The following is a 20,738-nucleotide window of genomic DNA, read 5'->3' as shown; positions in this document are numbered from 1 at the left end:
CCGAATAGGGTCTGCCCCTTGAAGGGAATGTTGAGAAGCTTAGACTTTGAAGTAACGTCAGCTGACCAGGATTTAAGCCATAGCGCCCTACGCGCCTGAATAGCAAAACCTGAGTTCTTAGCCGTTAGTTTGGTTAAATGAACAACGGCGTCAGAAACAAATGAATTGGCTAGCTTAAGCGCTTTAAGCTTGTCAAGGATATCATCCAATGGGGTTTCTACCTGTAGAGCCTCTTCTAAAGACTCAAACCAGAAGGTCGCAGCAGCAGTGACAGGGGCAATGAATGCAAGGGGCTGCAGAATAAAACCTTGTTGAATAAAATTTTTCTTAAGGTAACCCTCTAATTTTTTGTCCATTGGATCTAGAAAAGCACAACTGTCCTCGACAGGGATAGTTGTACGTTTCGCTAGAGTAGAGACTGCTCCCTCCACCTTAGGGACCGTTTGCCACAAGTCCCGTGTAGCGGCATCTATGGGAAACATCTTTTTAAAAACAGGAGGGGGAGAGAACGGTACACCTGGTCTATCCCATTCCTTAGTAATAATTTCTGAAAACCTCTTAGGTATTGGAAAAACATCAGTGTAAACAGGCACTGCGTAGTATTTATCCAATTTACACAATTTCTCTGGGACTACAATGGCGTCACAGTCATCCAGAGTTGCTAAAACCTCCCTGAGCAACATGCGGAGGTGTTCAAGCTTAAATTTAAATGTAGACATATCAGAATCAGGTTGAAGTGTCTTCCCTGAGTCAGAAAAAACACCCACAGATAGAAGCTCTCCTTCGGCTTCTGCACATTGTGAGGGTATATCAGACATAGCTACTAAAGCGTCAGAGAGCTCTGTATTTTTTCTAGCCCCAGAGCTGTCTCGCTTTCCTTGTAACCCTGGCAGTTTGGACAATACTTCTGTAAGAGTATGATTCATAACTGCCGCCATGTCTTGTAAAGTATACGCAATGGGCGCGCTAGATGTACTTGGCGCTCCTTGAGCGGGAGTTAAAGGCTCTGACACGTGGGGAGAGTTAGTCGGCATAACTTCCCCCTTGTCAATTTCCTCTGGTGATAAATCTTTTAAAGCCAGAATATGGTCTTTATAACTTATAGTAAGATCAGTGCATTTGGTACACATTCTAAGAGGGGGTTCCACAATGTCTTCTAAACATAATGAACAAGGAGTTTCCTCTATGTCAGACATGTTTAACAGACTAGTAATGAGACCAGCAAGCTTTGAAAACACTTTAATTAATGTGAAAAAGCAGAATATAAAAAGACGGTACTGTGCCTTTAAGGGAAAAAAACAAACACAAAAACTGCAAAACAGTGAAAAAAGCAGTTAACTCTATGAAATTTTTACAGTGTATATAATAGACTAAAATAGCATTGCACCCACTTGCAAATGGATGATTAACACCTCAGGTTCAAAAACGAAGCAAAAAAACGGTAAAAACCGTTATAACAGTCACAAGCAAACTGCCACAGCTCTACTGTGGCTCCTACCTTCCCATAAAACGACTTTTGTAGGCACAAAAACCCTTTACAGAGGTCCAATATGACAGGGGACTCCTTCAGGGAAGCTGGATGTCTCAGAATGTAAAAAACAACTGCCTAATTAGAGCGCGAAAATAGGCCCCTCCCACCATGCACTCAAAGTCAGAGGGCCTTAAAAAACTATTCCTAGGAGTAAAATAACAGCCATGTGGAAAACTAGGCCCCAAATAAAGATTTATCACCTCAGTAAAAAACGTTCCTTTATATATATATATATATATATATATATATATATATATATATATATATATATATATATATATATATATATATATATAAAACGTTTTACATACTAAGCCATAATAGAAAGTAATATGAAAATTACCCTTTACTGCAAGCATGATGCCAGTCGTTACTAAATCACTGCAATCAGGCTTACCTTAACTATATCAGGCACTGTCAGCATTTTCTAGTTCTTATCCTCTAGAAAATAATATACTGAACATACCTCAGGGCAGTTAATTCTGCAGGCTGTTCTCCCAGCTGAAGTTTCCCCATACTCTTCAGTTATGTGTGAGAACAGCAGTGGACCTTAGTAACAACCTGCTAAGATCATCAAAAACCTCAGGCAAATTTCTGTCTGAGGTAAAAAAACAGTACAACGCCGGCACCGTTTAAAAATAAACTTTTGCTTGAAGATAAACTACACTAATTCACCACATCTCTCTAGCTACTTCCCTTGTCGAGAGCTGCAAGAGAATGACTGGAGGTGGCAGTTAGGGGAGGAGCTATATAGACAGCTCTGCTGTGGGTGATCCTCTTGCAGCTTCCTGTTGGGAAGGAGAATATCCCACAAGTAATGGATGAATCCGTGGACTGGATACACCTTACAAGAGAAAACAAAACATAAAAATATTGTGTCAATGAAATGTAAAGTGAACTTTATAGGAAAAAACAAATGCTTTTTGGATGCAGTTAAACTGTATCATGAAACTTGAACATCCAAATTTGGTATGTGACATCAATTACAGATTCTGTGGCCAGTAAAATAGGTGTGATTTATACCAGCCTACTGTTACTTAGAAAACATTTTGATTTTTATTATTTGTATGTAATGTACCACAAATACAATTGGCAGTAAAACTGTAGTCTGACATTCACAGGGGTCATGCAATTAGAAATAGTTACAAAAGCTAGCAAGTCACTATTTAATAGACATTAGGCATTTATTTATTTTTGTTCTTGTGAAAGGGCAGCCCACTAAGATCTGTGCAAATCCAGATTTTAGTGTGTACCACTTTCACAAGAATAAATCAGGCTCCAAAAATTATCGAATGCAGCTTCTGGACACCATCTTTGGCATTCAGAATCAGCCTGAAATGGACAAACGCACATGTTTACCATTAATGCATAAGATATGTATAATGAAACTAAACAGAAAAAAAGTGTTCTGCCTTAAAGGGATATGAAACCCAAAAATGATCTTTCATGATTTAGGTAGAACATTCAATTTTAAACAACTTTCCAATTTTCTTCTATTATCAAATTTTCTTCATTCTCTTGGTATGCTTTGTTGAAGCAGTAGCAATGAACACATGGGTGAACCAATGACAATCGCTATATATATATATATATATATATATATATATATATATATATATATATATATATATATATATGCAGACACCAATCAGCAGCTAGAACCAAGGTTCTTTGTTGCTCCTGAGCTTACCTAGATAAACCTTCCAGCAAATGATAACAAGAGAAGGAAGCTAATGAAAAAATAGAAGTAAATTAAAAAGTAGTTTAAAATAGTATGCTCTGCCTAAATAATGATTGTCTAATTATGACTTTACTGTCACTTTAATGTTTGAAAATACATATTAAAGGGACGTGTAACCCAAAATGTTTCTTTTGTGATTCAGACAGAGCATATTTACTTCTATTTATCCATATTTATGTATTACTTAATTCTTATGGTATACTTTGTTAGAGATATCTCTTCAAAGCTGCTACCAACTGTTTTTGCAAATGGATAACCGTTATAAAACTGCTGCCATTTATTGCTCCAGTCACGTGCACACACCTACAGCTTGCCATCTGATTTTCAACACAGAAAAGTAAAATTGATGCTATAAATAAATTGTATATATACATATTTTTTATTTTACACTATCTTTCTAGTGAAAGAAAATTTTGGTGTTTTTAAGCTCCTTTAAGAAAATTTAGAAATCTAGATTTTAAAAATTGCATTATCAGAAGATCCACAGCCAACTTAAATATCTAAAGGGACATGGAACCCAAAAGTTTTCTTTCATGATTCAGATAAAGTAAATAAATGTTTTAACAAGTTTGCTTCTACTATCAGATTTGCTTCATTCTCATGGTATTCGTTTTTGAAGGAGACGCTATGTACTAGGATACTGGGAGCTATCTCAACAAATCAGATGAGTCAACGACAAGAGGCATATATGTGCAGCCAAAAAACAGCTAACTCCCAGCAGGGCATTACTGCTCCTAAGCCTACCTAGGTATGCTTTTTAAGAAGTAACAATAAAATGAAGAAAAATGGAAGTAAATTGGAAAGTTGTTTAAAAATGCATTCTCAATCGTGAATTTAATTTTGATGTTACTGTCCCTTTAAATAATGGCATATGCGTAATTTTTCTAGCAGGCACCATATTTTTCTTAGACCAAATATTTAGTAAGAGTGACAAAGTGCTACCAGGCAATACGTCCAATCTGTGGATCAGAAAGTTAAGACACACTTGTAGAAGGGCATCAATCTAAGTAGCTTTATAGTATTAAAAAAAAAAATATCACTGTGATCAGTTTCACTAAAGGAACATTAAACCGTAAATAGATAATAGATATAATCATGTAATCAAATCAAAGATTAGAATTAAAATATGGAGGTGTACTTTTTGAAATTACTTTGGTTGTTAAAATATTGAAGAAATAAAACGTTTTATTATTAATCTTCATATTGGTAAATGTCATGTTTTTCTAAAAGCATGCCTAATTGTATGTTCTCTGCTAAGGCCATTTAGAGACACTTCTAAATCTCTTAAAGGTACACTGAACCCAAATGTTTTCTTTCGTGATTTAGATAGAGCATGCAATTTTAAGCAACTTTCTAATTAACTCCTATTATCAAATTTTCTTCATTCTCTTGCTATGTTTATTTGAAAATCAAGAATGTAAGTTTAGATGCCGGCCCATTTTTGGTGAACAACCTGGGTTGTCCTTGCTGATTGGACAGCACCAATAAAAAACTGTAGTCCATGGTCTGAACCAAATATTTGCTGGCTCCTTAGCTTAGATGCCTTCTTTTTCAAATAAAGATAGCAAAGGAACAAAGAAACATTGATAATAGAAGTAAATTAGAAAGTTGCTTAAAATTTCATGCTCTATCTGAATCATGAAAGAAAAAAATTTGGGTTCAGTGTCCCTTTAAGTTGCATTTATGTTTCTGCAAAACAGAATAATGTACTCATTTCAATCACACACTTTTATATTTGCTCACTGTAGAGAGTAATGGAAAATATATATGAACATTTTCATCACTTCTATGCAGCTTTAAAAATAAATAACTATTAGGGTTCCCAAGGGGGGCTTCTCCGACCATCAACTTCAGTCTCCACATGGTAAAGGGCATCTGCTAATGTATGTTCCACTACAGCGTTCCAGGCCATATCACTCATCTGTATGAAAAACCAGATAAAGAGACTATTATATAAACAATTGTTGCTATTTACTTAATTTGTTACAGTAATCGTAATTAAAGGGATAGAAAGGGCAAAAACTTAAATGTGCAAGAATTTCATTCCAATTCTAAATAGAAGCATTTTGCAATAAACTTCCATTAGAAAAATGATTCTAGTCAAAGTTAATTGTTTTAGTGGCATACACACATATGCTGCGTGTGACTAGAGGATCAGGTGGGCTGGCAGTAGTGTGTATTGCTAATGGAAGTAAACTGCAAAAACATAACATTCATTTTCTTTCATGGTGGCAGAGACAAGCTGTAAAGTATGGGATATACATTCCCACCAGGAGGCGGCAAAGTTTCCCAAAACTAAAAAGCCTATAAAACCCTCCCACCTCACTCATACCTTAGTGGTGAAGTGTTTAGTAGTAAAAGCCAATAATGAGGAGAAGGAAAGAAATATGTGCCTAAATCAATACTGAACCCAAATTTTTTATTTCATGATTCAGATAGAGCATGCAATATTAAGCAATTTTCTAATTTACTCCTATTATCAATTTTTCTTCATTCTCTTGGTATCTTTATTTGAAAAATCAGGAATGTAAGTTTATGAGCCAACTCATTTTTGGTTCAGTACTCTGTATAGCACTTGCTGATTGGTGGGTACATTTAGACACCAATCAGCAAGCTGTACCCAGGGGATGAACCAAAAATTGGCCGGCTCGTAAGCTTTCATTCATGCTTTTTCAAATAAAGATACCTAGAGAATGAAGAAAAATTGATAATAGGAGTAAATTAGAAAGTTGCTTAAAATTGCATACTGTATCTGAATTATGAAAGAAAAAAATTGGGTTCAGTATCCTTTTAAGCAAAAAATAACCCCAAATGAATGTGGACCATGAAATAAATTAATTTATCAAGATATAAATTATGTTTTCTTTCATATAGGTGGCGAGAGTCCACGAGCTGTTACATATGGGATATAATACCAAGAGGTGGAAGTTCACAAGTAACAAAGGGAGCGATTCAAATTAAAAAAAGCTTTTTTTCTCTGAGAAATTAATCCACAATCCAAAAATATGTCGTTTATGACAGAGACTCAATTTATAGGCCTAATTATTGAACTGAGATAGCTGCCTGAAGGACCTTTCTACCAAAGGCTGCTTCTGACAAAGCAAAAACATCAAAATGATAACATTTAGTAAAGGTATGCAGAGACGACTAAGTGGCCGCTTTTCAAATTTGATCAACTGACGCCTCATTCTTGAAGACCAGACATCCATCCTCAATGAAGCGGCAGAAGTCTTCATCTAAGCCGGCATCTTCTATCTCCATCCAGATGGCGCGGAGCGGCTCCATCTTCAAGACATCCAGGGCGGAGCATCCTCTTCTTACGACGTCTTCTGAACGAAGTTTCCCTTTAAATGACGTCATCCAAGATGGCGTCCCTTACATTCCGATTGGCTGATAGAATTCTATCAGCCAATTGGAATTAAGGTTGCAAAAATCCTATTGGCTGTGGCAATCAACGAATAGGATTGGGCTTTCATCCTATTGGCTCTTCCAATCAGCCAATAGGATTGAGCTTGCATTCTATTGGCTGATTGGATCAGCCAATAGGATGAAAGCTCAATCCTATTGGCTGACTGCAACAGCCAATAGGATTTTTTCCACCTTAATTCCGATTGGCTGATAGAATTCTAACAGCCAATCGGAATATAAGGGGACGGCATCTTGGATGACGTCATTTAAAGGAAAACTTCATTCTTCAGAAGACGTCTTAAGAAGAGGATGCTCTGCGCCGGATGTCTTGAAGATGGAGCCGCTCCGCGCTGGATAGATGAAGATAGAAGATGCCGTCTGGATGAAGATTTCTGCCGGCTTGGATTAAGACTTTTATTTACAGAGCTGATTTCTTTGGGGCAATGCGCCACAAAAGGCCCTTTTAAGGGCCATTGGTAGTTTATTGTAAGCTAGGGTTTTTTTTTTATTTGGGGGGGGATTTTTTATTTTGATAGGGCTATTAGATTAGGTGCAATTAGTTTAAATATTTGATAACTTATTTTTTATTTTGTGTAACTTAGTGTTTTTTATTTTGTGGAACTTAGTTATTTCTTTGTAACTTAGTAATTTTTTATAGGAGATTTAAAAAACTTGAGTAGGGTTAGGTTTTTAAATATGTAATGTAGCTAATTTAATTGTTAGTTTAATGTAATTTTAGTATAATAGGGTAGGTTAATTAATAGTTTAATATAGTTTAATGTAATTTTGGTATAATAGTTATGGTAGGTTAATAATTAGTTTAATATAATTTTAGAATGATAGCGTAGGTTAATTAATAGTTTAATATAGTTTATTTTAATTCTAAAGGCAAGTTTAAATTTATTATAAAATATGGATGAGTTAATATTTAATGTAAAGTTAGCGGGTTGTTAGGTTTAGGGGTTAATAGCTTAATTTAGTTTATGGTGATGTGGGGGGCTGGCGGTTTAAGGGTTAATAGGTTTAGTAAGCGGTAGTGATGTGGGAGGCCAGGGGTTAATACATTTATTTTGTTGCGGCGGGGTCCGGGAAAGGCGGGATAGGGGTTAATATATTTATTTAGTTGCGCCGGTGTCGAGGAGCAGCGGGATAGGGGTTAATATATTTAGTTGCGGCGGGGTCTGGGAGCGGCAGAATAGGGGTAAATAACATTATGTAGGTGGCAGCAGGGTCCGGGAGCGGCGGGATAGGGGTTAATATATTTATTTATTTAGTTGCGCCTGTGTCGAGGAGTGGTGGTATAGGGGTTAATATATTTATTTAGTTGCGGCGGGGTCTGGGAGCGGCAGAATAGGGGTAAATAACATTATGTAGGTTGCGGCGATGTCAGGGGTGGCAGATTAGGGGTGTTTAGACTCGGGGTATGTGTTAGGTGTAAACGTAACTTATTATACCATAGAAATCAATGGGATATCGGGCAGCAGCGAACATGAACTTTTGCTGCTTTCAGACTCCCATTGATTCCTATGGCATCCGCGGCCTCCAGGGTGGCGGATTGAAAACCAGGTACGCTGGGCCGGAATAGTGGCGAGCGTACCTGTTAGAAATGTGATAACTTGCAAAAGTTGTCAGATAGTGCAGAATTTGTATTCGAAACATCTGTAATGACGTAAGCATCGATCTGTGTCGGACTGAGACCGGCGGTTCGTATGTTACGTCACAAATTTCAACTTTTGCCAGTCTGTAGGCTTTGATAAATGAGGCGAATCAAGCTCGCCACAATTATGCTGCGGAATTCCAGCTTATTTGTGGTTGACGGCTTGATAAATAGGCCTCTATAGATCAACAGTCCCACTTCACCCAAACATTTCTAGAAACCACAATAACGGTGATCCCGAAACCCGGTAAAACACCAGACCTGGTATTAAACTACTGTCCAATATTACTTAATGTAAACGCTAAAATTTATGCTAAGTTATTGGCCTCACGCGTTAACAAGGTATTGCCATCATTGATGCATATTGACCAGGTCGGCTTCATTCCAGGGAGAAAGGCAAAATACACATTAAGAGTGCTACAGACCCTGACAAAAGCATCAACAGAAAACACCCCCCTCATCCTATTGTCGACAGATGCAGAGAAGGCCTTCAACAGGGTGGACTAGGATTTCATGTGGTTCATCCTGTCGAAGTTCGGCAGGAGGCTATTGCCTCTTCCTGGATCTTTGTATGAAAACCCGGCAGTCAAAATATCTTATAACGGAACACTTTCCGTACATTAGAGATAAGAAATGGCACGCGACAGGGCTGTCCCCTGTCCCCACTCCTGTTCGCCCTTACAGTTGAAATCTTAGCAGCCAAATTAGACAAGACCAAGACATAATAGGAATAGAATTTGGACCTATACACCAGAAATGCCTACTCTACACGGACAACATAATATTTACAATCCAAGACCCTACACATTCCATTCCCCACCTACTTAACGCACTCGAATGTTACAAGCAAATTTCTAACTTTTCCATAATCACGGACAAGTCAGTATTATTAAAAAATCACCCAAATGTAACCATCAGAAAGATAGTAACAAAAAACAAAGGCGCCCTCCACAGGCTGTCGTAGAGGATAGAGCTCTTAAGAATGGATGGAAAATCTGAGAAAAAAATGAAAGAGAAGAAGGCGCTCCAATGGTGCAGAATGTTAAAACACAGCTAGATCTTCCCCAGAAATGATCCCCTTACAAGTAAATGGGTACTCACAAACGGTGCGCACTATAATGCAGTGCTATTCTTGCAGGCTGGAGTATTCAGAGCCCACCAGCTAGCTCCCACCAGATTCGATGTAATCTTAAATCTGAGATGAAAGAACAAAAAAGGGGAGGGGAACAGGGAGACTCCAATGGTGCAGATGATCACTAATGCTTTCAAAGCCCCCAATGTGTGCCCCTTCTGTAATGGAATACTCACATATGCTGCACACTATAATGCAGTGCAAGTAGTGCAAGCTGGTATATCAGAGTCTACCAGCTGACTCACTACAAAGAACATGATCCACAGTCCAGCAAAGGATATGAGACCCCGAAATGAAACTCACAAACCAAAAAAAAAACCCTAAATTTATGCTTACCTGATAAATTACTTTCTTTTACGATATGACGAGTCCACGGATTTCATCCTTACTTGTGGGATATTAACCTCCTGCTAACAGGAAGTGGCAAAGAGCACCAAAGCAGAGCTGTATATATAGCCCCTCCCCTTCCCCTCCACCCTCAGTCATTCAGCCGAAGGTATAGAAAGAGAAAAAGGAAAGGCTAAAAAGGTGCAGAGGTGACTGAAGTTTACAAAAAAACATAATTTATGTAAGAACTTACCTGATAAATTCATTTCTTTCATATTAACAAGAGTCCATGAGCTAGTGACGTATGGGATATACATTCCTACCAGGAGGGGCAAAGTTTCCCAAACCTTAAAATGCCTATAAATACACCCCTCACCACACCCACAAATCAGTTTAACGAATAGCCAAGAAGTGGGGTGATAAGAAAAAAAGTGCGAAGCATATAAAATAAGGAATTGGAATAATTGTGCTTTATACAAAAAAATCATAACCACCACAAAAAAGGGTGGGCCTCATGGACTCTTGTTAATATGAAAGAAATGAATTTATCAGGTAAGTTCTTACATAAATTATGTTTTCTTTCATGTAATTAACAAGAGTCCATGAGCTAGTGACGTATGGGATAATGACTACCCAAGATGTGGATCTTTCCACACAAGAGTCACTAGAGAGGGAGGGATAAAATAAAGACAGCCAATTCCTGCTGAAAATAATCCACACCCAAAATAAAGTTTAACAAAAAACATAAGCAGAAGATTCAAACTGAAACCGCTGCCTGAAGAACTTTTCTACCAAAAACTGCTTCAGAAGAAGAAAATACATCAAAATGGTAGAATTTAGTAAAAGTATGCAAAGAGGACCAAGTTGCTGCTTTGCAGATCTGGTCAACCGAAGCTTCATTCCTAAACGCCCAGGAAGTAGAAACTGACCTAGTAGAATGAGCTGTAATTCTTTGAGGCGGAATTTTACCCGACTCAACATAGGCAAGATGAATTAAAGATTTCAACCAAGATGCCAAAGAAATGGCAGAAGCTTTCTGGCCTTTCCTAGAACCGGAAAAGATAACAAATAAACTAGAAGTCTTACGGAAAGATTTCGTAGCTTCAACATAATATTTCAAAGCTCTAACAACATCCAAAGAATGCAATGATTTCTCCTTAGAATTCTTAGGATTAGGACATAATGAAGGAACCACAATTTCTCTACTAATGTTGTTGGAATTCACAACTTTAGGTAAAAATTCAAAAGAAGTTCGCAACACCGCCTTATCCTGATGAAAAATCAAAAAAGGAGACTCACACGAAAGAGCAGATAATTCAGAAACTCTTCTAGCAGAAGAGATGGCCAAAAGGAACAAAACTTTCCAAGAAAGTAATTTAATGTCCAATGAATGCATAGGTTCAAACGGAGGAGCTTGAAGAGCTCCCAAAACCAAATTCAAACTCCATGGAGGAGACATTGACTTAATGACAGGTTTTATACGAACCAAAGCTTGTACAAAACAATGAATATCAGGAAGAATAGCAATCTTTCTGTGAAAAAGAACAGAAAGAGCGGAGATTTGTCCTTTCAAAGAACTCGCGGACAAACCCTTATCTAAACCATCCTGAAGAAACTGTAAAATTCTCGGTATTCTAAAAGAATGCCAAGAAAAATGATGAGAAAGACACCAAGAAATATAAGTCTTCCAGACTCTATAATATATCTCTCGAGATACAGATTTACGAGCCTGTAACATAGTATTAATCACAGAGTCAGAGAAACCTCTATGACCAAGAATCAAGCGTTCAATCTCCATACCTTTAAATTTAAGGATTTCAGATCCGGATGGAAAAAAGGACCTTGAGACAGAAGGTCTGGTCTTAACGGAAGAGTCCATGGTTGGCAAGATGCCATCCGGACAAGATCCGCATACCAAAACCTGTGAGGCCATGCCGGAGCTATTACCAGAACAAACGAGCATTCCCTCAGAATCTTGGAGATTACTCTTGGAAGAAGAACTAGAGGCGGAAAGATATAGGCAGGATGATACTTCCAAGGAAGTGATAATGCATCCACTGCCTCCGCCTGAGGATCCCGGGATCTGGACAGATACCTGGGAAGTTTCTTGTTTAGATGAGAGGCCATCAGATCTATCTCTGGGAGCCCCCACATTTGAACAATCTGAAGAAATACCTCTGGGTGAAGAGACCATTCGCCCGGATGCAACGTTTGGCGACTGAGATAATCCGCTTCCCAATTGTCTACACCTGGGATATGAACCGCAGAGATTAGACAGGAGCTGGATTCCGCCCAAACCAAAATTCGAGATACTTCTTTCATAGCCAGAGGACTGTGAGTCCCTCCTTGATGATTGATGTATGCCACAGTTGTGACATTGTCTGTCTGAAAACAAATGAACGATTCTCTCTTCAGAAGAGGCCAAAACTGAAGAGCTCTGAAAACTGCACGGAGTTCCAAGATATTGATCGGTAATCTCACCTCCTGAGATTCCCAAACTCCTTGTGCCGTCAGAGATCCCCACACAGCTCCCCAACCTGTGAGACTTGCATCTGTTGAAATTACAGTCCAGGTCGGAAGAACAAAAGAAGCCCCCTGAATTAAACGATGGTGATCTGTCCACCACGTCAGAGAGTGCCGAACAATCGGTTTTAAAGATATTAATTGATATATCTTCGTGTAATCCCTGCACCATTGGTTCAGCATACAGAGCTGAAGAGGTCGCATGTGAAAACGAGCAAAGGGGATCGCGTCCGATGCAGCAGTCATAAGACCTAGAATTTCCATGCATAAGGCTACCGAAGGGAATGATTGAGACTGAAGGTTTCGACAGGCTGTAATCAATTTTAGACGTCTCTTGTCTGTTAAAGACAAAGTCATGGACACTGAATCTATCTGGAAACCCAGAAAGGTTACCCTTGTTTGAGGAATCAAAGAACTTTTTGGTAAATTGATCCTCCAACCATGATCTTGAAGAAACAACACAAGTCGATTCGTATGAGACTCTGCTAAATGTAAAGACGGAGCAAGTACCAAGATATCGTCCAAATAAGGAAATACCACAATACCCTGTTCTCTGATTACAGACAGAAGGGCACCGAGAATCTTTGTGAAAATTCTTGGAGCTGTAGCAAGGCCAAACGGTAGAGCCACAAATTGGTAATGCTTGTCTAGAAAAGAGAATCTCAGGAACTGATAATGATCTGGATGAATCGGAATATGCAGATATGCATCCTGTAAATCTATTGTGGACATATAATTCCCTTGCTGAACAAAAGGCAATATAGTCCTTACAGTTACCATCTTAAACGTTGGTATCCTTACATAACGATTCAATAATTTTAGATCCAGAACTGGTCTGAAGGAATTCTCCTTCTTTGGTACAATGAAGAGATTTGAATAAAACCCCATCCCCTGTTCCGGAACTGGAACTGGCATAATTACTCCAGCCAACTCTAGATCTGAAACACAATTCAGAAATGCTTGAGCTTTCACTGGATTTACTGGGACATGGGAAAGAAAAAATCTCTTTGCAGGAGGTCTCATCTTGAAACCAATTCTGTACCCTTCTGAAACAATGTTCTGAATCCAAAGATTGTGAACAGAACTGATCCAAATTTCTTTGAAAAAACGTAACCTGCCCCCTACCAGCTGAACTGGAATGAGGGCCGTACCTTCATGTGAACTTAGAAGCAGGCTTTGCCTTTCTAGCAGGCTTGGATTTATTCCAGACTGGGGATGGTTTCCAAACTGAAACTGCTCCTGAGGACGAAGGATCAGGCTTTTGTTCTTTGTTGAAACGAAAGGAACGAAAACGATTGTTAGCCCTGTTTTTACCTTTAGACTTTTTATCCTGTGGTAAAAAAGTTCCTTTCCCACCAGTAACAGTTGAAATAATAGAATCCAACTGAGAACCAAATAATTTGTTTCCCTGGAAAGAAATGGAAAGTAGAGTTGATTTAGAAGCCATATCAGCATTCCAAGTCTTAAGCCATAAAGCTCTTCTGGCTAAGATAGCCAGAGACATAAATCTAACATCAACTCTAATAATATCAAAAATGGCATCACAGATGAAATTATTAGCATGCTGGAGAAGAATAATAATATCATGAGAATCACGATTTGTTACTTGTTGCGCTAGAGTTTCCAACCAAAAAGTTGAAGCTGCAGCAACATCAGCCAATGATATAGCAGGTCTAAGAAGATTACCTGAACATAGATAAGCTTTTCTTAGAAAAGATTCAATTTTTCTATCTAAAGGATCCTTAAACGAGGTACCATCTGATGTAGGAATGGTAGTACGTTTAGCAAGGGTAGAAATAGCCCCATCAACTTTAGGGATTTTGTCCCAAAATTCTAATCTGTCAGGCGGAACAGGATATAATTGCTTAAAACGTTTAGAAGGAGTAAATGAATTACCCAATCTATCCCATTCCTTAGCAATTACTGCAGAAATAGCATTAGGAACAGGAAAGACTTCTGGAATAACCGCAGGAGCTTTAAAAACCTTATCCAAACGTATAGAATTAGTATCAAGAGGACTAGAATCCTCTATTTCTAAAGCAATTAGTACTTCTTTAAGTAAAGAGCGAATAAATTCCATCTTAAATAAATATGAAGATTTATCAGCATCAATCTCTGAGACAGAATCCTCTGAACCAGAAGAGTCCAAAGAATCAGAATGATGGTGTTCATTTAAAAATTCATCTGTAGAGAGAGAAGATTTAAAAGACTTTTTACGTTTACTAGAAGGAGAAATAACAGACAAAGCCTTCTTTATGGATTCAGAAACAAAATCTCTTATGTTATCAGGAACATTCTGCACCTTAGATGTTGAGGGAACTGCAACAGGCAATGGTACATCACTAAAGGAAATATTATCTGCATTAACAAGTTTGTCATGACATTTAATACAAACAACAGCTGGAGGAATAGCTACCAAAAGTTTACAGCAGATACACTTAGCTTTGGTAGATCCAGCAGGCAGAGGTTTTCCTGTAGTATCTTCTGGCTCAGATGCAACGTGAGACATCTTGCAATATGTAAGAGAAAAAACAACATATAAAGCAAAATAGATCAAATTCCTTATAAGACAGTTTCAGGAATGGGAAAAAAATGCCAAACATCAAGCTTCTAGCAACCAGAAGCAAATGAAAAATGAGACTGAAATAATGTGGAGACAAAAGCGACGCCCATATTTTTTGGCGCCAAATAAGACGCCCACATTATTTGGCGCCTAAATGCTTTTGGCGCCAAAAATGACGCCACATCCGGAACGCCGACATTTTTGGCGCAAAATAACGTCAAAAAAATGACGCAACTTCCGGCGACACGTATGACGCCGGAAACGGAAATGAATTTTTGCGCCAAAAAAGTCCGCGCCAAGAATGACGCAATAAAATGAAGCATTTTCAGCCCCCGCGAGCCTAACAGCCCACAGGGAAAAAAGTCAAATTTTTGAGGTAAGAAAAATATGATAATTAAAGCATAATCCCAAATATGAAACTGACTGTCTGGAAATAAGGAAAGTTGAACATTCTGAGTCAAGGCAAATAAATGTTTGAATACATATATTTAGAACTTTATAAATAAAGTGCCCAACCATAGCTTAGAGTGTCACAGAAAATAAGACTTACTTACCCCAGGACACTCATCTACATGTTTGTAGAAAGCCAAACCAGTACTGAGACGAGAATCAGTAGAGGAAATGGTAAATATAAGAGTATATCGTCGATCTGAAAAGGGAGGTAAGAGATGAATCTCTACGACCGATAACAGAGAACCTTATGAAATAGACCCCGTAGAAGGAGATCACTGCATTCAATAGGCAATACTCTCCTCACATCCCTCTGACATTCACTGCACGCTGAGAGGAAAACCGGGCTCCAACTTGCTGCGGAGCGCATATCAACGTAGAATCTAGCACAAACTTACTTCACCACCTCCCTTGGAGGCAAAGTTTGTAAAACTGATTTGTGGGTGTGGTGAGGGGTGTATTTATAGGCATTTTAAGGTTTGGGAAACTTTGCCCCTCCTGGTAGGAATGTATATCCCATACGTCACTAGCTCATGGACTCTTGTTAATTACATGAAAGAAATATAAAGAAAAACTGTCTTAAAAAGAACAGGGTGGGCTGTGGACTCGTCATATCATAAAAGAAAGTAATTTATCAGGTAAGCATAAATTTAGTTTTCTTTTACAAAGATATGACGAGTCCACGGATTTCATCCTTACTTGTGGAAAACCAATACCAAAGCAATAGGACAAGGATGAAAGGAAGGGACAAGACAGGAACCTAAACGGAAGGCACCACTGCTTGAAGAACCTTTCTCCCAAAGATAGCCTCAGAAGAAGCAAAAGTATAAAATTTGGAAAATTTGGAAAAAGTGTGAAGGGACGACCAAGTCGCAGCCTTACAAATCTGTTCCACAGATGGATCGTTATTAAAAGCCCATGTGGAAGCCACAGCCCTAGAAGAATGAGCCGTAATTCTTTCAGGAGGCTGCAGTCCAGCAGTCTCATATGCCAGGCGGATGATACTTCTCAGCCAAAAAGAAAGAGGTAGCCGTAGCTTTCTGACCCCTACGCTTTCCAGAATAAACAACGAATAATGAAGATGATTGATGGAAACCCTTAGTTGCCTGTAAGTAAAACTTTAAGTCACGGACCACGTCCAAGTTATGTAACAGACGCTCCCTTCTTAGAAGGATTAGGACACAAGGAAGGAACAACAATTTCCTGATTAACATTCTTATTCGAAACAACCTTAGGAAGGAACCCAGGTTTGGTACGTAAAAAACAAAATTTATGCTTACCTGATAAATTTCTCTCTCTTGTGGTGTATCCAGTCCACGGGTTCATCCATTACTTGTGGGATATTCTCCTTCCCAACAGGAAGTTGCATGAGGACACCCACAGCAGAGCTGTCTATATAGCTCCTCCCCTGCCACCCCCAGTCATTCGACCGAAGACAAGCAAGAAAAAGGAGAAACTATAGGGTGCAGTGGTGACTGTAGTTTAAAAATAAAAACACCTGCCTTAAAGTGACAGGGCGGGCCGTGGACTGGATACACCACAAGAGAAAGAAATTTATCAGGTAAGCATAAATTTTGTTTTCTCTTGTAAGGTGTATCCAGTCCACGGGTTCATCCATTACTTGTGGGATACCAATACCAAAGCTTTAGGACACGGATGGAGGGAGGGACAAGGCAGGAACTTGAACGGAAGGCACCACTGCCTGTAATACCTTTCTCCCAAAAATAGCCTCCGAGGAAGCAAAAGTATCAAATTTGTAGAATTTAGAAAAAGTATGAAGCGAAGACCAAGTCGCCGCCTTACAAATCTATTCAACAGAGGCCTCGTTTTTAAAAGCCAATGTGGAAGCTACCGCTCTAGTGGAATGAGCTGTAATTCTTTCAGGAGGCTGCTGGCCAGCAGTCTCATAAGCTAAACGGATTATGCTTCTCAGCCAAAAAGAAAGAGAAGATGCCGAAGCCTTTTGGCCTCTCCTCTGTCCAGAGTAGACCACAAACAAAGCAGATGTTTGACTAAAATCCTTAGTAGCTTGTAAATAAAACTTTAAAGCACAAACCACGTCAAGATTGTGTAATAGACGTTCCTTCTTTGAAAGATTAGGACACAGTGACGGAACAACAATCTCCTGATTGATGTTCTTATTAGATACCACCTTAGGAAGAAACCCAGGTTTGGTACGCAAAACTACCTTATCTGCATGGAAGATCAGATAAGGGGAATCACACTGTAAGGCAGATAACTCTGAAACTCTTCGAGCCGAAGAGATAGCTACCAAAAACAGAACTTTCCAAGATAAAAACTTGATATCTATGGAATGCAGAGGTTCAAACGGAACCCCTTGAAGAACTTTAAGAACTAAATTTAAACTCCATGGCGGAGCAACAGGTTTAAACACAGGCTTGATTCTAACTAAAGCCTGACAAAACGCCTGAACATCTGCCAGACGTTTGTGCAGAAGAAAATCTGTCCCTTTAAGGAACTAGCTGACAATCCCTTCTCCAATCCTTCTTGGAGAAAGGATAATATTCTTGTCATCCTGACTTTACTCTGTGAGTAACCCTTTCACCAATTCACACCAATGAAGATATCTACACCATATCTTATGATAGATTTTCCTGGTGACAGGCTATCGAGCCTGAATTAAGGCATCAATGACCGACTTGGAGAAACCACGTTTTGATAAAATCAATCGTTCAATCTCCAAGCAGTCAACCGCAGAGAAATTAGATTTGGATGTTTGAATGGACCTTGGAGTAGAAGGTCCTGCCTCAGCGGCAGAGTCCATGGTGGAAGGGATGACATGTCCACCAGATCTGCATACCAAGTCCTGCGTGGCCACACAGGTGCTATCAAAATCACCGAAGCTCTCTCCTGCTTGATCTTGGCAATCAGACGAGGGAGGAGAGGAAATGGTGGGAACACACAAGCCAGGCTGAAGGACCAGGGCGCTGCTAGAGCATCTATCAGCGCTGTCTGGGGATCCCTTGACCTGGACCCGTAACAAGGAAGCTTGGCGTTCTGACGAGACGCCATCAGATCCAGTCCTGGTTTGCCCCATAGTTGAATCAGCTGGGCAAATACCTCCGGATGGAGCTCCCACTCTCCTGGATGAAAAGTCTGCCGACTTAGAAAATCCGCCTCCCAGTTCTCTACTCCTGGGATATGTATAGCTGAGAGATGGCAAGAGTGAACCTCTGCCCATAGAATTATCTTTGAAACCTCCAACATTGCCAGGGGGCTTCTTGTTCCCCCCTGATGGTTGATATAGGCTAAAGTCGTGATATTGTCCGACTGAAATCTGATGAACCTGACCGCAGCTAGTTGAGGCCAAGCCTGAAGAGCATTGAATATCGCTCTCAGTTCCAGAATGTTTATCGGAAGGAGGGCTTCCTCCCGAGTCCATGAACCCTGAGCCTTCAGGGAGTTCCAGACTGCGCCCCAGCCCAGAAGGCTGGCATCTGTTGTCACTATAGTCCACTCTGGCCTGCGGAAACTCATTCCCCTGGATAGATGGACCCGGGATAACCACCAGAGAAGAGAATACCTGGTCTCTTGATCCAGATTTAGCAGAGGGGACAAATCTGTGTAATCCCCATTCCACTGATTGAGCATGCAAAGTTGCAGTGGTCTGAGATGTAGGCGGGCAAACAGAACTATGTCCATTGCCGCTACCATTAGGCCGATTACTTCCATACACTGAGCCACTGACGGCCGAGAAGTGGAATGAAGAGCACGGCAGGAAGTTAGAAGTTTTGATAACCTGACCTCTGTCAGAAAAACTTTCATTTCTACTGAATCTATCAGTGTTTTCTTCGTTCACCTTCCACCCGTGAGACCTCAGAAAGGCCAGAACAATGTCCGTATGGGACTTGGCGATTTGAAAAGTCGACGCCTGTATCAGAATGTCGTCTAAGTAAGGAGCCACCGCTATGCCTCGTGGCCTTAGAACCACCAGTAGGGACCCTAAAACCTTCGTAAAGATTCTTGGTGCCGTGGCTAACCCGAAGGGAAGAGCCACAAACTGGTAATGCCTGTCTAAGAAAGCGAACCTGAGGAACTGATGATGATCTCTGAATCGGAATGTGGAGATAAGCATCCTTTAAGTCCACGGTAGTCATATATTGACCCTCCTGGATCATAGGGATGATGGTTCGGAAAATCTCCATCTTGAAGGATGGGACCCTGAGAAATTTGTTTAGGATCTTGGTCTGAAAGTTCCCTCTTTTTTGGGAACTATAAACAGATTTGAATAGAAGCCCTGCCCCTGTTCCTCCCTTGGAACTGGGTGGATCACTCCCATAACCAGTAGGTCTTGAACGCAACGTAAGAATGCCGCTCTCTTTATCTGGTTTACAGATAATTGTGAGAGATGAAATCTCCCCGTTGGAGATGAAGCTTTGAAGTCCAGAAGATATCCCTGGAAACAATCTCTAATACTCAGGGATCCTGGACGTCTCTTGCCCAAGCCTGGGCGAAGAAAGTCTGCCCCCCACTAGATCCGGTCCCTGGCCTGCTTCCCCTTGTTCCAAGCCTGGTTAGGTCTCCAGACTGGTTTGGGCTGGGTGAAATTTCCCTCTTCTTTTGCATTAGAGGAAACTGAAGCTGCGTTACTCTTGAAGTTTCGAAAAGAACGAAAATTATTCTGTTTGGTCCTCAACTTATTGGACCTATCCTGAGGAAGGGCGTGACCTTTACTTCCAGTAATATCAGAAATTATCTCCTTCAAACCGGGCCCGAATAGGGTCTGTCCCTTGAAGGGGATGTTAAGAAGCTTAGACTTAGAAGTAACGTCTGCTGACCAGGACTTAAGCCATAGCGCCCTACGCGCCAAAATGGCAAAACCTGAATTCTTAGCCGTTAGCTTGGCTAAATGAAAAATGGCATCAGAAATAAAGAAGTTAGCTAATTTAAGAGCTTTAATCCCGTCTAGAATATTGTCTAACGGGGTCTCTACCTGTAGAGCCTCCTCAAGAGACACAAACCAAAAGGCCGCTGCAGCAGTAACTGGGGCAATGAATGCAAGAGGCTGGAGAATAAAACCTTAATGTATAAAATTTTTCTTAAGGAGACCCTCCAATTTTTTATCCATAGGATCTAGGAAAGCACAACTGTCCTCGACGGGGATAGTTGTACGCTTAGCTAGGGTAGAGACTGCTCCCTCCACCTTAGGAACCGTCTGCCGCGAGTCCCGTATGGTGGCATCTATGGGAAACATCTTTTTGAAAGCAGGAGGGGGAGAGAACGGCACACCTGGTCTATCCCATTCCTTAGTAATAATTTCCGAAAACCTCTTAGGGACTGGAAAAACATCTGTGTAAACAGGCACTGCAAAGTATTTGTCCATTTTACACAATTTCTCTGGAACCACAATGGGGTCACAGTCATCCAGAGTCGCTAAAACCTCCC

At 39.9% G+C, this 20,738-nt stretch overlaps 1 protein-coding gene across 1 annotated transcript in view; it reads right to left on the bottom strand.

Annotated features, from left to right (window-relative positions):
• Positions 1-2,564: 2,564 nt before the first annotated feature.
• The window catches only part of ASH2L (ASH2 like, histone lysine methyltransferase complex subunit), a 579,627-nt gene continuing 561,453 nt past the window's right edge, over positions 2,565-20,738 (bottom strand). The window contains exon 19 of the mRNA XM_053719418.1: positions 2,565-5,193. Coding sequence (XP_053575393.1) covers positions 5,086-5,193 — 108 coding nt within the window. The 3' untranslated portion in view covers positions 2,565-5,085. The remainder of the gene's footprint in view (positions 5,194-20,738) is intronic.

This window comes from Bombina bombina, chromosome 6 (assembly GCF_027579735.1).
Source record: "Bombina bombina isolate aBomBom1 chromosome 6, aBomBom1.pri, whole genome shotgun sequence".
NCBI classification, from domain to species: Eukaryota; Metazoa; Chordata; class Amphibia; order Anura; family Bombinatoridae; genus Bombina; species Bombina bombina.
This window is presented reverse-complemented; position numbering and strand designations above follow the sequence as displayed.